At 39.0% G+C, this 16,504-nt stretch overlaps 1 protein-coding gene across 3 annotated transcripts in view; it reads right to left on the reverse strand.

Annotated features, from left to right (window-relative positions):
- Nucleotides 1-16,355, reverse strand: part of PPP2R2C (protein phosphatase 2 regulatory subunit Bgamma) — a 209,906-nt gene extending 193,551 nt beyond the window's left edge. Inside the window, exons 1-2 of one of the 3 annotated variants that reach the window (XM_069794036.1) lie at nt 16,143-16,355; nt 15,876-15,956 (exon numbers count right to left, since the gene is read on the reverse strand). In XM_069794036.1, coding sequence (XP_069650137.1) covers nt 15,876-15,956; nt 16,143-16,158 — 97 coding nt within the window. In that variant the 5' untranslated portion in view covers nt 16,159-16,355. Of the gene's footprint in view, nt 1-14,167; nt 14,257-15,875; nt 15,957-16,142 lie in introns of those variants that run through there. The other 2 variants (XM_069794072.1, XM_069794045.1) reach the window with 2 other exon arrangements.
- Between the last annotated feature and the right edge of the window lie 149 nt (nt 16,356-16,504).

The raw sequence follows: 16,504 nt of genomic DNA on the forward strand, positions 1-16,504 counted from the left end.
CATACACAATGGATGTTGCTCACAATGTCACACCTGCAGCTGTCTTGCTTTCTCCATGCTGCTCAGTATGTGGCCTAGTCCCTTACATATTTTGTATTGTTTATACCCTTCTGTACAGACAGATTTCCACTGACTTCGGTTGAAGAGTGTCTACTCAGCAATTCAGCATCCCAACCTAGATATCTAAGAAGTAAAACCACATGATTAGGGCCAACACATTTGAAAGCGTGCTGCTTCTCACCTTACACAGAAACCTCACTACAGGGACAGTGATAGATTCCAGCCCTCCAAAATGCTAACAACATGTCTTCCAATTTGTGCAATATATCAGACAGGGCTTCTACAAAACAGCCTTCTTCATTTCACTACTCTGATTCATCTGCTCAACAGGGTGAAAATTAAAACAGCACTCATCATATAATTATTATACTACAATGTGTACACATAGGGCATTTAAATTAGGCTGCACAGGCAATTGCACACTTGATATGGCAATTCTGAAGTGTTCTTTAAAAGGTATTCAAAGGTATAAAATTTCCAAGTTCTTAAAAAAGCAAACACATTCCATCAAATGACAGGAAACTTAATACCTTCACAGATCTCCTGCAACTTTAAAATCATAAGGTCAACTGGAAAATTCCCTGTCTCTTGAACCAAAGAGGTCACTGCTACCTATAGAAACTTACCAGTCTGTGCTTTTAATAAAGAGCTGGTCCACAAGCACCTTACCAATGTACATACTTAACTTACCTGAGTACTGCTTCACTTCTGATGCTAGCAATGATGCCATGCAGACTTCTAGCATCAGAAGTGAAGCAGTACTCAAGTAAGCTGTGTTGCACTCTAGGCTATGCAGGAGACTGATCTCTGAGTCTCTCCTCCCCTTCTAGTAATGCCCTTTCCTGTGCTTTCACCCCACTTCCAGTCTCTGTTCAGGCAGCTCCAGCATGTAACCATGACTACCAGGTACTACAAGTCTCCTCGACACACTCAGAGTTTTTATTTCCTTGCCACCTGAGCTCTGCAGTGCTGGTCCACTCCTTCTCCCTCAGTATCCTTTTCCAAGGTACTCTTGACAGCCAGTTCCTGTACTGTCAAAACAGACAGAGGTTCTTCCTTTACTCTGCCTCCCTCCAGCAGACAGACAGTTCCATCGCCATTTAAAAGAGAGAACAGAAAGTTGTATGACTTTAATACCAGAAAACATGTCTGATCCAAATCAGACCAGAATTGCAATTAGAGAAAAGTCAATTCAGTTCTGCACTGGGGAACATTCACTGTATACAGAACTGACAGAAAAGAAAAAAGAAAAAAAAGAAAAAAAAAAAAAATCAACCTACCTCTAGCAACACTTAAATGAGACTATTTGAACTGCCATTTTTCAGAGGTTTATAGATTGGTGGTCAAAGCAGAGTGGGTATTCACAGGGACAGTGAAAGACACTCCTGAATATAGTCAAATTGACTATATTCACCTTGTCAAATTGAAGTTCCTGCTTCAACGCATGCAAGTACTACAGCTTTTCAAAGGAAATGCTGATGGAAGTATTTCTTTTTTTAATGGGCAAAAGGATACAAGGCATTTTCTTGTGAGGCTTATGCTGAAAGCCAAGTAGATAGTTTTGACTAGAATTTTCTGTGAAAAATCAGTCTGAAGCAAACCAGAAAAAAATTATTGTTAGCCTCAATGGTTACGAGCTGGTCAAAGTTGGAAACTGGAAATACAATCCTGCAAAAGGAAGTGTACTGCCAGCTTCAGTAACAGAGCTCTACCAACTCCTCTACAAAACTTCTATCAGAGTTAACAAGTATAATTCAAACATCTTTGTGGTAATTTTGACTGGATGACAGAATAAATGATTGTAGATAGATGTAAAATACTCTAAATTCTAAAAAATTTAACCAAAAAATTGCAAAAACTTTTCATTAATTCTTTCCAGCTAATTGTAATTGACAAAAATACATATTTTTAAATGAAATGACAAAAATCCCTAACAGATGGGACATTGTATTCTACATACCAACACTCCATCTACTAATGGCAACTAACAAATTAAAGTCAAATCATATCTCACACCTAACAGCCCATGACACAAGCAGATGGTTTTAATCCCACCGAGGAAGATTTTCTTCTCCACTGAGAACTGCAAGGTGACATGGCCATCCACTTTCATCGAACTCCTACATTCCGTTAGGAAATCCATGTCTCTCAGGCCATATGCGCACAGAGGAAGATACATGCTTGAGGAAAAACACATACATTAGTAGAGTTACACCAACTTTCTCTTCTGATGGCAGTAACTGTTGAAACTATGACCCTGTTCACAATACCAGGAACTTTTGCCACTGCTCTGAAAACAGTTTCCTGCTCAGTCATTCTCTCCCACAGGATCCCCATCGTCTCAAAACAAAATGAGGTCTCCAAGATCACCAGTAATCCCTGGCAGTATTAACTTTGCATTTCACTTCCCTGGGCCTAAAAGCAGAGTGATTAGTTGTATTAAATAACAGTGTATCATTGCACCAAATCATCCAGCAACACTGTTATTAATCAACTGGTAATGAAACATAAATGTAAATTTAGTGTTTTCTAGACTCTGTGTCTATTTATGTATTACTATTTACTACCAATAGCTCAATTTCAAGTGGAATGTTTTGCTGTTTTCCAGTTACCTCTAGTCATCCCAATGCAGTTCTCTGTTTCCACTGAAGTTTGCCCTTATTTGTTTAGTTAGTTCAAATACTAGCACCGCAACTACTAGGTGTAAGAGGATAAACAGAAGAAAATAAAAACACCCTTGTAACTATTCACACTTCAGGAAGCCCCAAAATATTAGCTAGATACCCTGGAGCAAGAAATGTCATCAGGATGTCAATGCAAGCTTATGACCACAACACAGTTCTTACACAAAACCTGTATCTTAGGTATTCACTTTATTGAAGGGGGTCTTGTTTCAGCAGTACATACAGCCTCATGAATCCATTTTTTACCCAGGTGTCGTGGTTTAACCCCAGCCAGGAACTAAGCACCATGCAGCCGCTCACTCACTCCCCCCCATCCAGTGGGATGGGGGAGAAAATCGGGAAAAGAAGTAAAACTCGTGGGTTAAGATGAGAACAGTTTAACAGAACAGAAAAGAAGAAACTAATAATGATAATGATAACACTAATAAAATGCCAACAGTAGTAATAAAAGGATTGGAATGTACAAATGATGTGCAGGGCAATTGCTCACCACCCACCAACCAACACCCAGTTAGTCCCCGAGCGGCGAATCCCTGCTCCCCCCTTCCCAGTTCCTAAACTAGATGGGACGTCCCATGGTATGGAATACACCATTGGGCAGTTTGGGTCAGGTGCCATGGCTGTGTCCTGTGCCAACTTCTTGTGCCTCGGCTGTGTCCTGTGCCAACTTCTTGTGCCCCTCCAGCTTTCTTGCTGGCTGGGCATGAGAAGCTGAAAAATCCTTGACTTTAGTCTAAACACTACTGAGCAACAACTGAAAACATCAGTGTTATCAACATTCTTCGCATACTGAACTCAAAACATAGCACTGTACCAGCTACTAGGAAGACAGTTAACTCTATCCCAGCTGAAAGCAGGACACCAGGACTCCACTCAAATTCCAGAACTCTGCCTGCCCCTTGAAGAATTCCCATCATTTGCAATTCCCCTTCCTCATTTCATAGAATTCAGAAACAGTAAAGTCCCTGTGGAAAGACTAGACCAACTCTTGATCAGATGGTAGCCAGAATTTAACTCATCTTTCTGCATTTATCTATTAACAAATTGTTGAGCCACTGGGAATGTTTTAATTTTCAGATGGAGTTCAAACTTCAGTTTATAAATTCTTACAGAAGGAAACCTGCATTTCATATGAACTAACAACTTTATTTTAAACCCATGTACATTAATGAGTGCAGTTCATGACTAGCTTTTGAAGGACATGAAACAGAACAATAAAAGCTTTGGGAAGGCGGTGGGCTGCAGAGTGAATTCCCCTAACCCTGGCTTTGAGGTAGGCTGTGATAGTCCCTATAGGACTCTGCCTAGCAGAGATAACAGGCACTGTCAAAACAGGTTTCCTAGAGCAGATTGCCTATCTGGGAAGGGCAGGATCCAACCATTTCCCAAGGAGAACATTTTTACATCCAATCGGTCTTTCAGCTCTGCCCAGACTGTCCATAAAAGGCCTCATATTGCAGGCTAAGATGTGATGGAGGGCTGAGAAAAATCAGTCTGGTAGAAACTAGATGAAGTCCAAATTAAATTTTTTGTCATTTACTGAAGAGAAACTCTTATCATTAACCTTTCTTTCCTGTGTCACTTCCTTTTTTTCTCTTTTTTTTTTTTTAATGACTGGTGAGATACATTTACCTTATGATTTTTTTTTTCAAATAAATTATGAAGTATTAGCATATGCCTCAGTCAAAGAGAATTTTTTTTTAAATAATAATGAATGCTCAATCCAGCCTACAGATATAATAATCACCCATGGGAATGGGACTTAATATAGCAATCTTCAAACATCATAGTCTCCCTCTCCACTGCCCAGATCTGAAAGGTTAAGAAACATATCATATAGATATTTCAGCCAACCAACTTCTGGAAATCCTGTAAATATTATTTATAAAACATTTTCTGTGCCAAGTAAGTACCATAGTTGAAATATTCACATATTTCAAATTTCAAAACAAGGACACTTCCACCTCTTCACTAACTGTGATAATAATGAAACATGTCTAACATGACCAAATCAAGGAATTGGCAGACTTAGCTGGCAAACAAAGAAACTAAAAGAATCCTAATAGATATTGAAAAGAAATATATTCCATATGCTTTGGGATATTTTATAACAGAACCTTAAGCTATGGATGCAGTTGAATAACAAGATGTATGACTAGATGCGGATAAATATCTGGTTTATTTATCCTTGATAGGCAAACGAATTGACCTCATTAGCTGCAGTTCAGGAATAGGGCTAAACAAAGAGAAAAAAACAGAATCAGATAAGGAAGCAGGCCAGATTATATTTCATATTCTGTATTACTCACTTAGAAATAAAAGAAACTTGACAAAAAGGCAGAGACGGTAATATAATCTATTGTTTGTACATTACAAGAAAGCAAAAAGATACACTAATCCAACTGGCCTCTTTTCCTCAGTTTTTCATTACTGCACTGTTTCAATAAAATACTACTACTAATAATAATAATAATAGATATAAAATGTGAAACTAAATACCTCTGGAAATTAAAATTTGTGGCTCTCCTAGCAACTGTATCTCACACACTTGCATATATGCAGTATTCTGCATGGTATTTGGTGTGGGCTTTTGTGCTTTCACAGCAATGAGGTTGAATTATGGTTGCTGTGGGAACTATATCTTTGAATTTCTTGACTTGTGCTATCATCTGAACTCAAATGTTACATTAACATAGGTAAGCATTTGCTGTTTTTTTCCATGAAAAGGAAAAAGGAATGTACATCGATGGTTACGTATTTAACTATCCTTACCAAAGAAACGACACGCAGCTCCATGTCTGGAGAAGTACAGAGCTTGAATTATTCTCACACTGCATACACAAGAAGTAAAATAGAGCCACAAAATACCCGAGTCAAATGCAGCAGAGTACCTATAGAAATAGTAGTACACAATGATGTCATTAGAAGTTTTGGGGTTGCAATCTTCCTTTATTTGTTCAACTTTTTGACCATAGGGTTTGAGTATATGCTTTCTTTCAGGCATTTGATGAGAGGATATATATATATACATTTGTCAGATGCTTTGCAGCTTCTTTGTAAGTGAGTGTGCTCTGCAATCATGACAGGGCTGTCAAAGTCAGTACTGCCTAGCCACAGTCAGCACAGGCATTGCTCTGGGTACTTTATGAACATGCCGTAAAAGGAAGAGATTTCTGCCATAAGAGTATTGAGGACTGACATTCGACGTGTAATATAGGTCACAAGCCACTACAGAGATTCACCTCAGCATAGGAGAGAGTGAGACAGCCTCTTACTGATACTACAGATGTCCTTTAGCAGAGGTGATTTGTCTCATGGTAGAATCAAGAAGCTCAAACTTTGAGGTCAGTTTCCTTGACCCAAAATATTCTTTTTACTATTTCCCCACTAGTATATTTTATATTTTGACATCATCAGGAAAAGAGAGTCAAGTCCTTTAACACATGTCTCTGTATTTTTGGAATTGCACTGAACATTATGCCTCTAAAATAATGAGATTAAAAATCGGAAATACCAAGTTAATATTGCAGTATTTTTAAATTGAAATAAATTGCATTGCACAGTTGCTACTTCCAGAAAAGTCACCATAGGTATTACATTTTAAGTAAGATTTTTAATTACTGTGGAAGAGCATGAGGAGAGGGGGAAATCAAAAAGCAACATAAAGTCACAAAGTTCCTGAGGCACGGTGGCACCTTTCTGAAGAAACATCAATGTACAGCTACACTCTAAATGCACTTGGCAGACTTGCAAGGACTCCTTAGCTTCCACTTAGAAAAGGTGGACATTCCACTAGGGCAAGTGTGCTTAGGGAGCAAAATCTCCAAGAAACTCAGGAAAAGCAATCAAAGTGAAATATGGCTGTGCTTTCCTGCTTTAGAATAAAGGAGACAGCATGAACTGGAAGTAACAGCTTGCCAAGCTTAAGAAACAAAAAAAATCTGTTCACATGAAAAACATCAAAGGAAAAAAAAGCACATTTTGAATTTTTCAAATTGTAGTGCGTGAAAAATAATTATTCTTAAAATGTGAGCTTATTCTTATTTTAAATTGATTATATCTACTTTGCGTATCATTATGAAGGACTCCAACTTGGGCTTCTTGCAGATAAACAAAATCTGAAGCATGGAGTATTTCCAGAATAAACACTCAATTTCAAAGCAGAGTTTATAATGCTAACACAAGAGCTTATCAGAGAACCTTCAAAAATAAGAGTTATCTGATGGACAAAAACAGATATCAACAAAAACTGGTCTGTATTAAAAATTTCAAAGATCATGAAGATTACTCAGTAAGACAGGTCTAACAAGAAACCATTCAGTCTTGCAAGAATAACTTCTGCTTTGCATCTTTGAGTCTAGTCATAACACAGGAGTTTATTCTGAGTATAAAGAGAAGGAGTATTAATATAATTCCTATCTCCCAAAGAAATTGTGGGTTATTTTCATTTCAGGATTCCAAGAAGACTTTACTAAATATGGTAATTAGTTATGGTAATTGTTTGAAATAGAAAGGCACATCACTAACAATGCAACCGTGCTAAATAGTTTTACAACTCCCTTTTGAATGACACATGCCCTCTCTCTGAATAGAACATCAAATCAATGGCCCCTGTTACTGTCTAGACATAATTGCCTCTGAATTGAATACATCATCTTTAACTGCAATACCAAAATGGTTCCAACTAAAATAATGAAACTGTCTCTTGCATCATACTTCTGAATATTTTGTAAAAATTACACAATGCAACAGGAAGAGAAAGATTTAACAAGGTTAACATTTTGCATTTTCCTGCAATCAGCCCAACTGTCAACTCTATTTGCTGTGACATGAGCCTCTACAAAATGTGCTTGTAAATAAACATAGCCAAAACATCTGGGGAATGTATGCATTCTAAAAAGAAACTGTATTTCATGGAAGACTTAAAAACATACAGATAGGTCATTAGTTTCAAGAACGTACAAATATTTTAAAATATTATATATTTGAACTATAACAGCATGATTCACACACATGCAAAATATTATGTATATAAAACAATTAGTAATTATTTATGTACTTATTCTGAAACCTCCTGAAGGAAAAGTCAAACACATGTACATTGATCTAATTTAACTTTCTTTGATTTTTATACAAATCTTCCATGAACATAAGAAAAAAGTGTGCGTGTGTGTACGTTTGTGCACATGTAAAAATACACAAAGAATTTTCAAAAGTATTTTATGAAATAACACAAAATAAGCCACAGAGTTCTTCATGTTGGTACATGGATGTTTTGGAATGTTGTACATGACTTCTTAATGTAATGTCTAAAAGCTCAGAGTAGCTTGCATATGTCACCTGAAGACCACATGACAATACCACGTATAGGTGTGAATGGAATCCAGTGGTACTCTCCATGAAGGCAGTCATATTTAAAGATTTACTAACAGGAAATCTGCAGTAAGTCAACAGCAGGGTACTACCACATGCAGCAGTATTCAATGCTGGTAACAAATGAAATGTTTCATTCTCCCCCTTCAGTAGCACTACAAGGACTTTTACTATCCTGTATTTATCTCCAGAAAAAAAAAAAGGCTCCATTGACACCTCAAAATTTGCACGAAAGGTATAAGGGTGATCAACCACAAAGAAATAAGCAGCACGGTGCTGTATTCACTCTTCTTGATGAAAAACAAAGACGAGCTTCATAATACTAGGAGTATCCTCCTTAGCTCTTAATGACAAAAAACAGGAAACATATTACTCAGGTGGAAAAAGACTCACCTGTTTCTCAGTATTCTAGTTACCTTAGGAAACAAAATCACATCACTGCATCAGTTCTTAACACAAAATGACCAACATTAACCTGGAGGTATGATAGCTTTGACAAGACTTATCATTATAGCAGGTAGCAATCTAGAGTTCCACCAACCAACAAATACCAGAACCTAGCTAAATCCTGCACTTCAAAATATGCCCAGAAAAGTCTGCTCTCCTTCCTGACCATCAGGATCATCCATGCCTTCTCTCAGTACCTCATGGTCCTTTACTTTCATAGCCCATAAATGGTATATTAACTCATTATAAATTGCACTGTGGTTCTTCAAAACAACAAAAAAAAGAGAGACTGAGAAAGCACATCGGAGTGCACGCATTAGTTTTGCTATTTTACTTATATATTGCTATTTTCAAAATACTATCTGCATCCGCTTACTGGAACAAACAGAAGAAACACCCCTTACACAGGAAAAAATAGTACAATGGCCCAGAAGCCACCTCCGTCTGAGATGGAGTTGCACTGAAGAAGGCCAGCCGCCACAAAGTTCTTCCTGAATACTACAGAAAACGTCTATAAACATTCATGGCATGCTAGTCAGAAACATCTATGTTTAAAAAGACTCAGGAGATTAAATAAAAGGGGCTGTAATCATTATATCAACCAAAGGTTTTAGGACGTTATATAAATGGAATGTTTAAGGACAAACACTGAACTGATACTGAAAACCAAAGGAAATCAAAGAACTAAGTCTCTAAGGATGTCCTTAGAAATCAGCAAACTATGAACTGAGTGATCAAAAAGGCATCACCTGAAATCTCTGGATTCAGCCTTAAAAAAAAAAAAAAATCCATGAGGTGTTTTAAAGGAGACTGTCAAGTTCAAAACTGCTAAAACTAGAACTTTATGAGGTAGCTCCCTCTTCTGGAGCACCAAACAATGACAATTTAACTTAAATGGCAAGATGCAGAATTTGGCTAGTAAATAACACCTTTCACTATTTGGGGTTTTTTTTCATATACCATTAGGCAATCACAGAGAGGCTTATAAAGGTGCGAGCTACTGACCATTATTTTGAATAAGGAGTTTATATCTGAGTAGCATATTTGGAGAGAAAGGTAGCTGAAATCCCCCTGAATAGTTTAATATCATTTTAGAATTTTTTCATCAGACAGTGCAAACATGCAAAACAAAAGATACTGACTCTCTGCATTTTACTGAAAAATGCATTTTACAGAAAAGAACTGATAGATAAGAATATTAAAAACAGGTCACTTTCCCACCTGTATTGCCTGCAATATGACTTGTAAATTCCTATTTGCAGAAGTTAAGCTTCTGGGTTTTAATTCTTAAAACAGAAGAATCTTATCTTTTTGAAATTTCTTTCAGTTTTGACAGGTTCATACAGAAAAAAACTGCACAATAGGAAAAACTTGTCTGCACATCAGCTATTCAGACATTCTCCAAGACAGCTTGGGCAATTTCTGTACACATTTATAAACTGGAATTGGAAAGATCAGAAAATGGGTACTCTTTACCCTTATATAAAACTCGGCTCCATAAAGGAACCCTGGCTTTCTGACTTGACCTATAATGGAAAAGGGGGCTTTGTGAAGACCTGGTGATTTTTCTGCATCTCAGCTGGAACCACAGGCAATTCTATACTCTTTAAATTGTCCATCACCATTCAAGCTGAATGATAATGTTTGACTTAAATATAAAAATTAGTCTAAATGGCAAAGTTGTGGCCCAAACGAAATCACTGTTTACTTCATCAGTGTTATTATTTATAACAAAATTATGACATAAATTATATTATTGCATATTTAACGAGCAAGAGGGAGCATAAAAGACATCCCTGTTACATTCTGGACTAGATAACTTGAAAGAACAACTTTTGACTTGCTAATACCCACAGAATCAGGCAAGTGCATCAAAGAATGCTGCCAACTGAAATACCCAAGGAAATTCTGATCATTCAAGCACTGATAAAACCAAAATTGCCAGGTGTTATTTGGATGGAATTGAAAGGATCATATAAAATGGTAAGCCTTGTAGACCTGGAAATAGTGAGGGACAGAGGGAAAAGAGCTACGAGTTGCTGTGCAGGCACCTGCTGCAAATGGCAGACTTCCAGTGACACAGAGGGGAGACCCCTTTGCCAGACCCTGCAACAGTCAATGGGCTGCGACCCCCTGCAATCCCCTTAGCAGAGAGAAGAGTTACAGAGGACAATGGGAAAGTAAAACCAAAGGTGAGGAAAGCACCAGAAACAGAAACTAGAAAACCCAACTGAGTATGTGTGTAAAGATATTAAAAAGGGGCAGACTGGAAGGAAAGAGAAAGGATCAATTGGCGATTAGAGAGTAAAAAGGCAATTGGCTGAAGACCACATCCTGGAAACTGAGATGATGAAGGCTGCAACTTCTGGCATCAAAAGAGCCAGAGAATTAGCTAAACAAGTACAGCATGTTAGAGGGGGTGAGTGAAGTCCTTGAAGAGGGCAGAAAAATCTGAAAAACTTGGTTAAAAAAAAAGCTTAGTTTGTTTTTCAAGCTTCATCCAAACAGCAACACCATTTTTCAGGTTACTGAAAAGGAGCCAACATCTTCAGTCACGTATTTACAAAAGAAAATAATTAACAAAGTATTTGTTTTATGGTCAAATGACACTTAATGACTCTTAGGAGAAAACATACTCTAGCACCCATATTAAGTTCCAGTAGAAACAACATGAAAGCAAGGATTTTATAAATCATCGCAATTAAGTCATCTTAATGTACTTAAATTAATTTATTCCATAAAAATCAAACCAACTCTTAATGAAAACATAAAATTAGGAAACAACAAATGAGAAATGTAAATAAGCCACTCACCTTTTCCTTTTCATAAAAAGTACCTATACTTTCCAGTATTTTAATGTCATTCAAGAATTCTTTTTTTATACTAATCTACAGAAATATTTGAAGGAAAGACTCTTACAAAACTCATGCCATGTATAAACAAAGACTACATAAACAACAGATAAAAATATCTCAAAATGGACTATTATTGTAGATAAGTATCACTAGAAACAAAGCTGCCATGAATAATTTCAATATACCTTAATCCTTCCTCTTTGTCTATCATGCTGAACTTTTCATAACTTAACATCAGATTGTGCAGCAACAAATAGAAGCTCTATTTCCACATTTTCTTGTAAAGAGTCATTCACCAGGTCTGGTCTTACACAGCCCCATATGATGTCATCATGGGAGCAAAGTATGATGATAAACCTTTCCCTGCACTGCAGCAGCTCCCAGACATCAGTGATAGTTAACCAACCAAACACCAACATAAGTGACTGTAAAATAAGGAGGGATGAAATACAGGGAGTTGCTGAATGTATAAACAGGGATGTATGAAGTAGGACTGGAATAATAGTGTCATCCACCTACATGACATCAGAGCGTATAGCAGGGTGCACATGAGCCCTGTGACGCACGCTGCAGTGCTGTATGCAAGCTGGTAGTGTCCTAAACGTATGCCGGCGTGAGACAAGGGGTATACCAGTCCCTTCCAAGCACCTTGGCTTCCTTTGAAGAAACCCAGAGTTGTAGGGTGCAGAAGAGGTACAGTTCACTTCACTGCATCTCCAAATTCGACAACTAGGAGCACAGAACTGTAAAGCATATCCATCCAACTAAGGCCTCATGGAAATACATCCATTCGTGGTGATCATACTTTGAAAGAAATGTTGGCAAACTGTCAAGTGTTAAGAAGAGAGTTGCTACCATGCCTTTTTATAAGAGGCCAAGGAAAAATCAATTGTTTGGTTCAGCCAAAAAAGGACTGAGATGCGAAAGCATCTACAGATGGAGACTTCCTATTTAATTAGACCTTACTAATGAAGGCGTGACTCACAAGGACATTACTTGAGTTGTAAGCTTGTGCAATCACATCGCTTTCCATGGCATTCATGTAATAATGGAAAAAACAGTATTGAACCAAATCCAGACTTACTGTCTCTGATTGAAAACTACAGTAAACAAAAAGCTACTGGAGGTAAATCTGACAGCGATTAACTCATATTCATCAGTTTGCAAGTCCTCTAGTTTCTTCAAATGGTACATTATTCAAACGTACCTTTATAACAAAATAGTATATTATCCATCTTCTCAATAAATCTCTCTTTAAATTACTCAGAAATAAAAGAGAATGTTAGAGCAGCAGAAGGTAAGTAACAGGAAAGTTCACAATTCACAAGGCACTAAAGTTAACAGGGCTTTCAGCCACGCAGGAGCATAAAGTTACAAAATGGATGAAAAGAAAATTTACACTGTAAACCAATTTCAAGTCTCTGATGAGCTAACTTAAAGAGTGAAAACTAAAAATACGATTTTTGACTCAATCTTTTCATTAACCATATAATCATTACTGAATGTAATGCTATCTAGAATAACATAACGCCAGCTTAGAATTCCCAGCATAAAATATTTCAAACGTGCTTTAACTTATACAAAGTTTGCAAGAAGTTAATGTGACTGGGAACTTAAAGCAAAGGGTCTGGAATAAGCAGTTCTGTTAACAGTCCACTAAGTAGTTTGGGCAAAAAGTACAAGACTTGACTTTTCAGAAGTCCCAAGTACTAACTGCTTAATAGCTGACATTCAGCTTCTATAAAAAAATCACATCCTAACTTTCATATTTCATTTTCCTACCCTGCAAATGGATACTCTAATACTGTTCTTCATACAGCTTTTGTGAGGCTGCATGTAACGTGAGCTAAGTGCTTTGAGATCTTTACCATGAATAAAACATATTTTGCACTTAGACGTTAATTATAGAAGTAGCAATATTTGAAATAGGGTTTTGTTTCAAGGCAGCAAGACTAAATCAAACATGATTATCTTGGCTTTGATTGTGATGTTTTACTTACTATGCTCTATTTTTCCTTGCATTTAAAATATGCAATTTTGCTTTTCTGTTATGTAAATGAATGTTTTTCATCTAACACATCTATTTTTGGAAAAAGAATAATTTTCTTTCCTAGTCTAAGACAGAAATGTCACCGAACACAATTCTGAAGTCTAACTGACAAGAGTACCGCAAGGCCATTGCATGCATTCAATAGCAAAAGCAGCAACAGGTGCCCAGAGGACTCAGTGAACTTAGAATATTAATATGTAAATGTTTACCTATACAGCTATATATCTAGATAAATAAACACACAATAATATTTAATATAGATTAATTAGTCCTTCTGTCCATTGGTTAGGTGGTCTTAACCAATGCAGCTGCAATCACAACAGTTGTGGCCCTTCTGAAATGTAAAAAGAACTGGGATAATGGTAGGGGAAAAAAAAATCTGCATTGGAAGTCATAGGAAAAATCCATTTTAAGGTAAGGATTCTGTTTGGCTCTGTGTAATTTAAGTTATTTTAGAGGCAAACTTCTGTAAAGCAATAGGTTTAGACTCTATCCAAAACACTGACGTGCAAAAGAGGTTAAGCCACCTACCACAGTGGTCCTTCCTTTTAACTGTTGTTTTTCACTTCTGCAAAGTGTGCTGATTACATTGCTGCATGTGTTCCTAGATATCAGTGGCATTTAATAGACAACACGTATTCTGGAAAATGCATGTCATATTTATATATAATCCTATTAACATAAACAGGGTTTACTACCTGCAGATGACTTTGATTCTATAACTTGTGTGACCAAATTACACTGCTTCAGCCTGTTTCCTGTTCTCTGAATTTCACATATTCCCATGCTGAGTAAAGAAGAGAAAACATGTAAGATTTCCATTTAAGTCATGGAGTAAAATTGCGCATCCATAAATTGCCAGTGTTAAAGAGAACTGAAGTCAGGGTTAGCAAACCAATTTAAAAAATTATGTCATGTGAGAAAAGATGACCCAATAAATCAAAGGAATAAAACACCTGTTGAGAAGAAAACATTATAGTCTCAAAGCAGTGCGGAAACACTGGTATTTACCCAGACAAATAAGGTTAAGAAGCATATTCTACTCATTTAAATCTTTAAATGAAAGTAAATTCCAACCTAAAGCTTGTTTTCAACATTCTATGATGCCTAAGAAATGCTGTCACTCGCTCATTACACTCCCTCACACGGATGTAATTTCCACCCCCACCTATCGTCATCACATCTGGTTTGGTATGCAGTTTAAAACAAAAAAAAAATAATCATGTAGACACAAAAATAACAACATATTTTGAGAAATGCTTTAGTAAGCAAGCATGTGTAATTACACACACTATTAAATATAAACCACCATGGAATAATTTGGGGGGTGCGGGGGAAGAACTAAACTTAGTCCAAAGCCTTATTCAAGCTGTAGCTTATTATTAGTACACTGGGGTTTAAATCACTTCTCCAAACAGCAAAACACAAGACATAACACAAAACTTCACATCACAGATAATAAAGCTAAAAAGGACCTTGAACAGATTGTCTGTATACCTTCCCCAAGGCAAGATCTGTAGCTTTATCACTTCAGCCTATGTTTGTGAAACAAACCTTGAGCATCTCAAGTGAGAGTTTCATTGTCTACCTGCCCCAAACATTCTAGTGCTTCACTGCTGAAAAGCTTTCCCTAATGTCTAACCTGAAGCCAATCTATTACAGTATTTCTCAGTACTGGAAAGTTTTTCAGTCCAGCTGAACTTGTGATGCATTTTAAGCCCTTACAAACAGTAAATGCACTCCTCTCAGAAATGCGTAACAGACCAAAACATCGAGATGGAGGTCCTAGCTCCACTTAACTCACTGAAAACTGACACTAAAATATGCTCACGGATACTGCACACTACACATCTGGCATACTGAAAAATATAGGTTAGCACCTAAGTTTAAATACTCTGCATGTTCAAAATCATACGTGGTTCGGAGACAGAGAGGAGACTTTCTCGTCCTGGCACTCAAAGGCTGTTCCTTTTCTGATAACAGAATATTCAACAATAAAACTTCCCAGGTTACCTCTCTCTTCAAAGGGGGGGGGGGGCGCAGAAAACTTTCCATCAGGTACTACACAGCCTCCCTCACACGAGTTGCCACCCACACCAAGGCCGAGAGGACTGGTACCACCTAGGCTGCTAGCTGCCAAACCCAACTTCTCCCAAGAAACCAAAACCAAACCAGCCAAGACACTTACACGAGGCCCAGCACATGCAAACCATCGGCAGCCAGCCCATCTCCCCTCCTGCCCTGGGCCCACACGCCATCTTCGACACCCCACAGGCCCCACGCCCCGGGGCGGCTGCCATGTTCTGCCTCGGCCGCTCTCCCACCAGCAAGCCACGTTTCTCCACACGCCGCCGGCCAGGGCGGCGGTGGAGGGGACGTGCCCCACCTCAGCACCCCTGTACTCACCTTCAGAGACCTCAAACTCGGTTGCTCCATTGAGCTGGTAGAGGCACCAGTCAACCGCGCTCTCGCCTGGGGGGCCGCCAACTGGGCAGGGAGGAAAGGCACAGTCAGTCGGGGGCACCCAGGGCCGGAGCGGGCCGGGGAAGGGAGAAGGGAAAGAGGGCGGCGGAGCGGAGAGCCAGAGCCGGAGGAGCGGGGAGGGGAGATGGAGGGGGCAGAGGAGGGAGCGGAGGGACGAGGGGACCGGGGAAGGAGAGCGTTTCCAGATACCCTGCTTGTGGGACATGGGTGTTGCCCTCCGAAAGGCGCCCAGCGCTCCGAACTGTTATTTGCTCTGCTCCCAGCGCGGAGAGCGCGGGGCGCCTCCTCCTTCTCCCAGCGGAGCGGGCGGCGCAGGCAACCGGCGCTGCCTCGGGGCGCTGAGGGAGCCGAGGGAGGGAGGACGGGAAGGAGGGAAGGCTCCGCCCGGAGCTCCCGGCGGAGGCGGCGCAGCCTCGCCAGGACCCGCCGCGCCCGGCACCGCCGGCCCTGCCGCGGCCCCGACAGGTGTGAGCGGGCGCGGGGCGGCCCCGGCGCCGCGGCGGGGGTCCGGGGGGCGGCCGGCAGGGCCGTCCCCAGCGGGGCGCCGCGGG

The sequence above is a fragment of the Haliaeetus albicilla genome, chromosome 1, assembly GCF_947461875.1.
Source record: "Haliaeetus albicilla chromosome 1, bHalAlb1.1, whole genome shotgun sequence".
Taxonomy (NCBI): domain Eukaryota; kingdom Metazoa; phylum Chordata; class Aves; order Accipitriformes; family Accipitridae; genus Haliaeetus; species Haliaeetus albicilla.